The sequence below is a fragment of the Solanum tuberosum genome, unplaced genomic scaffold, assembly GCF_000226075.1.
Source record: "Solanum tuberosum cultivar DM 1-3 516 R44 unplaced genomic scaffold, SolTub_3.0 scf00158, whole genome shotgun sequence".
NCBI lineage: Eukaryota > Viridiplantae > Streptophyta > Magnoliopsida > Solanales > Solanaceae > Solanum > Solanum tuberosum.
The window spans coordinates 1181090-1189255 of NW_006239083.1; the positions used below are offsets into that span (position 1 = coordinate 1181090).

General features: G+C 30.5%; 1 protein-coding gene across 1 annotated transcript; it reads left to right on the forward strand.

Moving 5' to 3' along the window:
• Positions 1–4006: 4006 nt before the first annotated feature.
• On the forward strand, positions 4007–7880 carry LOC107061691 (uncharacterized). The gene is made up of 7 exons (XM_015311401.1): positions 4007–4093; positions 4977–5062; positions 5779–6140; positions 6379–6493; positions 7244–7468; positions 7588–7709; positions 7789–7880. The coding sequence occupies exons 1-7, from the start codon at positions 4007–4009 to the stop codon at positions 7878–7880; spliced, it is 1089 nt and encodes a 362-aa protein (XP_015166887.1).
• Positions 7881–8166: the final 286 nt, after the last annotated feature.

Genomic DNA, 8166 nt, shown 5'->3' on the forward strand with positions numbered 1-8166 from the left:
GACGGTTTTCACTAAACCGCAATAATCTTAAATGATTTAATATGGCGGTTTCATTTTACAAATTATGACAGTTTTAAAAACCGCCATTTTAATACATGATAAATTACGACAGTTATAACAACCGCCAGTTTTAACTGCCACTATTACAACATATATGTTAACCAAGAAACTACTTCTGTTTTGATACAACAACACCCTGTTTTGATCAATATCTTGAGTTTCATTAACAACTCGTGTTAATTTTTAACTACTAAAGTAACCTATTGAATTTGACATAAACACTTGACGCGGATTAATTTTTAACATTCCTCTTACTATCATCTTCTGTTTTCAGAAAAGTTGAATGACAAACTAAAAGATAGCTAGTTGTATCACACAACAACAAAGAGGACTTTAGGTCTTGGTACTTTGTAGCAGAAAGTTCCAGGAAGTACAAGCTTGTACTCTTGAATTGTTCGAATTTTTTTATTATGTATGAGTCACAATCAGTACTAGTTGTATGATGAGATTATTTTATTGATATTATATTTTGATGTGTGGGATCCATGCTTTATTTTCCTAGGTGGCCTTTGTGTCTCTTTGTTACTTTTCTCTTTCCTCCTTTTTCTCATTTTTTGTTTTCTCTGAATCTAATTTGAAACAAATTTAATTACTCCCTCGGTTTATATAATGAAAATAATTTATCTTTTTACTTATTTATTTTAACAAAAAATATTTATTATTATCATTAAATACTACATAATATAAGATATTAATGATAAAAAATTAAATTTCAAAATATAATTAATAAAACTAAATTAGTAAAATGAATCTCTAATATAAATACAATTGAATATAAAATGAAACACTTATTATTGTATTTACCACATTAAATACTTAGATGTCATCAACACAGAAATCATGGTTATGATCATTATTATTAGGCATTTGACTATAGAATACATATCTATATATTTTTATTGTATTTGAAATATTTGGAGTTAGAGTTTAAAATAGAGTTATGTTTTATTTTTGAAAGAAATTTATTCAAAATAATGTTCATGTTATACTTATAGAAAACTTCAAAAGTAAAAAATGAGGTGAACGGCATATTATACTAACATATTTCCAAATTTAAAATATACCTTCAGAAACAAAAGGTTGTGTTTCAAATTTTCATGGTAAAAATATATTTTCAAATAAAATAAAAATTATTTTATAAATAAATAAATATTTTTTTATGTTTAAATGTGTCCGAAAAGTAGAAGTTACAAAGACATGAAATATAAAGGAATTTTTTTTTGAAGTACAATAAATGAAAAATGGGAGGAAAAGAAACAAAAATAATTTTAGTAGTCAATTTTCAAGAGAAGTGACCATTTAAAGAATTAACTTGAATTTATTTATGCTCACAACCTTTAATTATATAATAATAAAAATTATAATTTGAAAAACATTTTCTGTTAAAACAAATAAGTAAAAAAATAATAAGTATTTTCATCCGAACAAACTGAGGGAACAATCAAATTATTTTCCAAATAAGATTTAAATTAAAAAAAAAATCAAAGGAAAATGAGGAACAACTAGTACTAGTTGTGCCTCACACACAATAAAATTTTTCAAATAGTTCCTGTATTGACATATGTCTGTATATATATATATATAGTATATAAAAAAATATATTTTAGACTAACAAATTATGTTTGAAATCATATTTTTTATTATTATTTTTTTGAACGCAAATATAAGCTCTATATATAAATACATTAGTCAATATATAAGACCTATCGTATTTTATAAAAATAATATGCGATAAATAGCTAAGAACATAAAGTCAATAATGTACAAATTTTATAATGTGGTAAGATAAAAACGTGCAACTCACGTTCCCAGAGACTAGTAAAAGAAAAAATTACTTAAAATGTTGGATTTAGCTTTGATTTTCATGTTGTGTTTTGATATGAGTTAGGCATTGTATTTATGCATTGTTGATGCATTTGTGCTAGTTATACCCCTAACAACATGTTCTATCTATGTATCTATTGAAATTCATGATCAAATAAAATGTGTTAAAGACCGAGTGATCCTTTTCTCATATGTGATGTTGTGGAGTTGAGTTGTGAAGGATTGAAGATTGAAATATGATATATTGATGTGGACTACGTAAGTCTGAGATTGAAATATGAATGATCGGATCGTATGTGTCCAATTTGATACAAAAACGATTATTGAGTCGGACAACTATGACGATATATGAGGACCATTTCATGAACTTATTGATATGACCAATTATTGATATGCATTTTTAATAAAATATTTTTTGTGGAGTATATTTTCCTTAATACCAAACACACCCCAACTTTTTCCTCATAAGTTTTGGCTTTGACTTCTTAATCATATAAATCAACAATTATATACTAACATATAGAATACATAAACTCCTCATATTTAGAGCTAAAATACCAAAATATGAGTCATCTTTTATTTTATTTTTTGAGACCCACAACGATATTGCCCAAAGTTTATTATGTTTTCACTTTGTTTATATTTGTTTAATATTTCAAAATAAATTTTTATTTATTTTTTACTTTTAACAAATAAAGAAAACAATAACATTTTTCTATGTCTTAATTTCAGCATTAATTCTTCGTTGACCAAATTATTTTTCAAAATCTAATACTCCACTAAACATTAATTAGTTGAAAAAATCTGGTAAAATAATGATATATGAATATTTCAAATTCATATGTAATTGGTAAACGTGAGTAGAAAATAATAGCAAAACGTACAAATTGAGTGTTGAGTAGGACCATTTGGACATTTTTTCTCTGTTTGCAAGTGTGCCGCCGTGGAACTCAAATGAACACTCTTTCTCCGATGCAAAAGGAATCAAACAACATTCATCAGCCCAACATGGTAAAACAACCAATGATTGTATTTTTCCATAGCTAATGTTTATGCGATTCTAGGTGTATGACTTGAGTCAATGTTGCTAAAACTTTACTTCTGTGTAGCATTTTAAAAAATGTTTTTTTCTAGTTTTGAGTTGAAATTAAAGGATATCTGAAAAAAAACTGTGTATTATAAAAAAATTGATAATTGTCGTTTCATCAAATTGAATTTATTGCAAAATATCCTTATTGTTCAAATTGATAGAGTATTAGCTAATTTAAATGCTTAAAGAGGTGTGTAAAGTAATTTAGATTAATGCTCTATCGAATATCTTTTTGAAGGATGGATAAAACTCAATACTTAGCTTGTTTAAGTTGGTTGAGACACTATGATTATAAAATACAAATAAAAGAGTGTTAAACACTTAAAATGAAGGATAATATGGAACATCAGAGTAGAAGTAAATATCTACACAGATAGAAAGTTTCACAGGATATATATATAGACACCACAATGACACATTATAAATTCATGGGGGCCTAGGCCCAAAAGCGAACAATATTACTAGCGGACTGAGCCATTATATGCCTCCTCTCCTTGACAATAGCCCCTCATTACACTTTCAATTTCATTCTTGAGTCTCATTCCTTACTAACAAACACTTCACAATCTTACCCAATGGGAGGTATCATTATTGCTCGAGTCTTCAATTTCTTGCTCATCACTTACTTATTTGATACATATGAAATTTAATGGGAATTGGAACAAATAGATAACTTCTTAAATGTATGTATAGCCTCTCAATTGTATATATGAACAACAACAAATTAAATCCTAGTTCTCTAATACCACTTATGAACATGATAGGTACATAGAAGAGAAAGACAACATCTCATAAAGTATTGAGTAATTCATTTAGTGGAAAGTTGAAATAAAAAAAACAATACCGTCATAAAAAAGCCATGCAAGGCTACATTAAGAATTTTACAAAATAAAACATGACATGAGTATGATATTTATGGAACTTCAAAATCACACATGATACAAGTCCCTAACTATACCCAAAATATAGAAAATGTTACTTTATAAGCAAACGTGCCTCAATAATAAATAGGGTTCACCACAAGCCAATGGAATGATCAGCGTGCCTAGCGAGGATTCGTGCCGCCCTGAGAGTCCATACATGCATCACAAAAGAGATGCAGTAATTGACAAAAGAGAAGTAAGTACATGTGAAATAGTACTTTCGTGATGGGGTGAATCCAAATATGAATAATATAAGTTGTACTAGCACCAACTTATTCAACATACTTCGAATAGGCAATATTAACTTCTAAAAGTTCTCAACTCTAAAGTAAGTTTGTCTAGTATGGTTTCCTTTTATAAGAAGGTTTGAATTCTGTACAAGTTTTATTTATAATAATATCTTCTATATCATTAAGAGACATATATATCACCGTCCCATAACTATTAATAACTTCGATTTTATCTCCATTAAGCAATAGTAATCAATACATTGTGTTTGTTAGGTGTTTTTTCCTAATTATTTTGTGTGCAGTTTAATTGTCTCAAGTCCTTAAATTTTTCACTCTATACTTGCCCCGTATTAGGATATTGTGTTGCTCTTTCAGTATTAAGGATGTTTGCTTTACTCCAAAGTCACCTTACTGATTTGTTAAAATTTTAGGTTGAAAATAGTTTTACATCAATGCATATTGCACTATGGTTGTGCTTTTTTCTTTTTCATTTTTATGCAAAGATAGAGATTATATGATCATATTGCTTACGATGGACAAATAGTCTGGAGAGATTTATTTTGTGCATCAAGATTTATGCTTTAACTACAACAAGTTGTGTTTGTTGCTCTAAAGTCCAAAAGAAGATGTCGAGGATAATACTTGGAATGTATTGGATATGTGTCCGTTGCAAAAGTGGATTTATTACATATGTAAGCATGTGAGCTAATGAAAAAAGGGGATGAAACGTGATTTTTCTTATTATGATTTACCTTTGTGTAACTGATGACATTTTGTTTCCTCATTCTTCATTCTATTCATATGGTAATGTTGGTTCTGAATTTCTTGTCTTTTCTTATGAACTTGTAGAAAAAAATTTGTGAAGTTTGCGGTGATTTTGGTATTCAAGAAGCAATTATTACATGCTATCAGTGTAAGAATGTTGATGTGCACCAGTAAGTTCTCTCTCTTTAATATGAAAGGGCAGTCAGGTGAGCTGAAAGTCATGACTCTCTGATTCGTACTTGCTTTATCACCTTGTGCATGTGTGTGTGTGTTCTTTGAAAATTGTAAACATTGCCCCAATCCTAAATCCCTTCTGTTTTGGTTGACTTGCCATTTCTAAGGGAAAAATTGATCTTTTCACACAAGGGGCTACTTATCTCGAAGAAAATTTCTAGTTAGATTACCAACTTTGTCCCCTTTTTTGGTATTTTAAATAGGAATAAAAAGTAGAATAGAATTAAAAGACTAATTTGAAGTGATATTACCTCTTAGGGAGAGTAAGGACTTCTTCGAGTTGTCTAATCTTTCTGGCATTTTTCACAACTGTCGAATGTTAATAGTATTGGATATTGGGTTCCACCTAAAGGATACACTTTCTTTTTTTTTAGGTTTCAAAAGGTAATTTATTTATAAAAGCTTAAGTAGTCATAGGTTGTAGGTTGCTAGCTCCTGCTATAAGCATCTGATTAGTAGTAGCGTTTATACGTAGGTTGTCAGTTCCTGCTACAGGCATACATGTAGAACTAGTTCTAATGCAAATATTAGTATAATCTATTCTTTTATTAGCATGTTGTGGCATTTAATTCTTTTAAATATTGTGTGTATCTTTTATGCATACATAGTCATCTTCTTGTTCTAATTTTTTTTGTTTTTCTCTTCCTTTAAGATATTGTGTTGTGGGCTATTGGGAAGATGTACCAGTGGATTGGCGTTGTGAAGAATGTGATATTCGCAAGGGGGTAATGTTTTCACCGCATGGACTAGAAAATGAGCGTTTTAAGGGACCCAAGTCACATGCCTCTACAAAAATTTGTCAGAGTACTGTGCAACCAAAGAAACATAGTAAGTTTCCTCGGAGGCAACATATTAACTGGGAAAAGGAGGTACGAACCGGAAAAACAAGATATCTACCGGTTGAAGAAGCACTTGGTTTGCCATCACATATCAAGAAATATGGATCTGCACCGATAAATACTGTCTCCTCAAGAGTTGTGTCATCCAAATCCCGAAAATTTAGCAAGCCTAAAGGTTAAGTATTCACCACCATATTTCATATTCATTTACTTGGTTTGATTTGTCCTCTTCTTATACCTCTATTCTTTAGAAATTTCATTTTCTATCATATACTCTAATTAAAAAAAATTCAATGATGTTGATATTATCTTTCAAAATGATTTTCGTTACATTGTCAATATTTGTAAAGCTTTCATAGCAAAATTAGTTTACTTCTATACTTCTATTCAATTTGATGTAGCTTATTTTTTAGGTCCGGGTGCCTCTACCATTCTTGAGCATAGGACTCGCGATGTTGTGAACGAGAGTCGCATGATGAATTCACCTATGACACACCCTTGTGATCCTGCTCTAGTTCCTTCCTGGAAGTAAGTACCCTTCATGAATGCACATTAATTACTAACATAGGTTAGCACTGGGTACACTGAGCTCCAAAAATGTTTAAATTCAGCTCATCTCTGTTTTTGCATGCTAGATTTTTGGATGACCCATCTTTGCTAGGTTGCCCATAGAATTAATGGTTACCTAGGGATGCCATTAGTATCACTAAAAATTGAATAGGGCACTGTAGAATATATGTCTAGCTATGAAAAAGAGTTCTGCTCATACATAGTTGCGAGTTATGACATAATGATACTCTGAATATATAATGTTTAATGAGATGGTAGTGAACTTGATTCCTATTATGTATAAATTCCTAGAGGACTTGAAGTTGCTGCCACTCTATGTCATTGTATTATGTAATATGGACCACCTCATGTTTTCAGGTATGGGAACAAGAAATTGTAGTTGAGTAGGTTATATGTGAACCATACATTGTTTGTTTTCTATTTTTTCAGTTCTGTAACTTAATGAGATTTAGAGTGAAAAACAACGTTTAGCTTTATATGAAACTTTCTCTGTATGTTGCTATGTCTGATAAATTGCTTCATGGATCTTTTTGTGTGCTTGAAACTCGAATATGCTTTTGTTATGCGTCAAAAAGCAAAGAAGTTTCCATTTGATTATTTTATAGACTATATATTTATATATATTGAAGATTCTTTTTTTACTTGAAGAATTTGCACCACTCAACTTCGCTTCCCTATAGTAATTAGTCTTTTTTTGTTGCATTTTAGGGGAAGTTTTGACATCTTAGGTGCTCTAGAACTTGCACCTGGGATATTCCAAGCTCATCCTCCTTGCAGAGTTAGTCGTAAAGTGTATGAGTTCTTGGGACTATTGCCCGATACTCTTAAACTTGAACTAGTTCCGCGTGGGGATATCTGGCCAAGTTTATTCGACAATCATTGTCCGGGTAAAAAAGACATTGGACTGTATTTCTTCGAAAGTGAGAAAAAAAGGTCAGATTTACCCTATATATCTATCTTAAAAGGGATAAGGGTTGCAAAGTAGAAGTGCACCCTTGCCCAGGATTGTTTTTAATTACTAGAAATTGATTTGCATTTCCCATGATATGTAGATTTGAGGGATATATCGCTTTGGTGGAGTTCATGCGCAACAAGGATTTGGTGATGACAACTCTTATCAATGATGTTGAGTTGATCATACTTGCATCCACAGCCTTGTGCAGTGATTCTCAAAGTACATTTATAATCTCTATGTTCTTTTATCATTTTCTTATACTCTTTCAATGCATCTCACCTCGTGGATGTTTTTGTAGGATGGAACAACGAGCACTTCCTATGGGGATTATTTTACCGCTCGAGACTGGCTACAGACAAATGTGCTGAAGGGGGAAGCCGTGATATCTGAAGGAATGTTGAACATTGTTGTCTCGACAACTACCAGATTAGTATAAAATGGCAAAAAACAATAACAAGGGAATTTGTGGCAAATGCAATATTCGAGTTGTTCATTATCATAGTTAACCATATAAAATCATTCAAATCTTGATAAATGAGTTCTCCTTTCTGCTTTTACAATGAATTAATGCTGATATTCATTTTTATGAATGAGAACCACCTTTCTATTTTGAATGAAATCACTTTACAATGTAAGTATATGCTTTGTTGACATTTGAGTATATATCTTCATAATA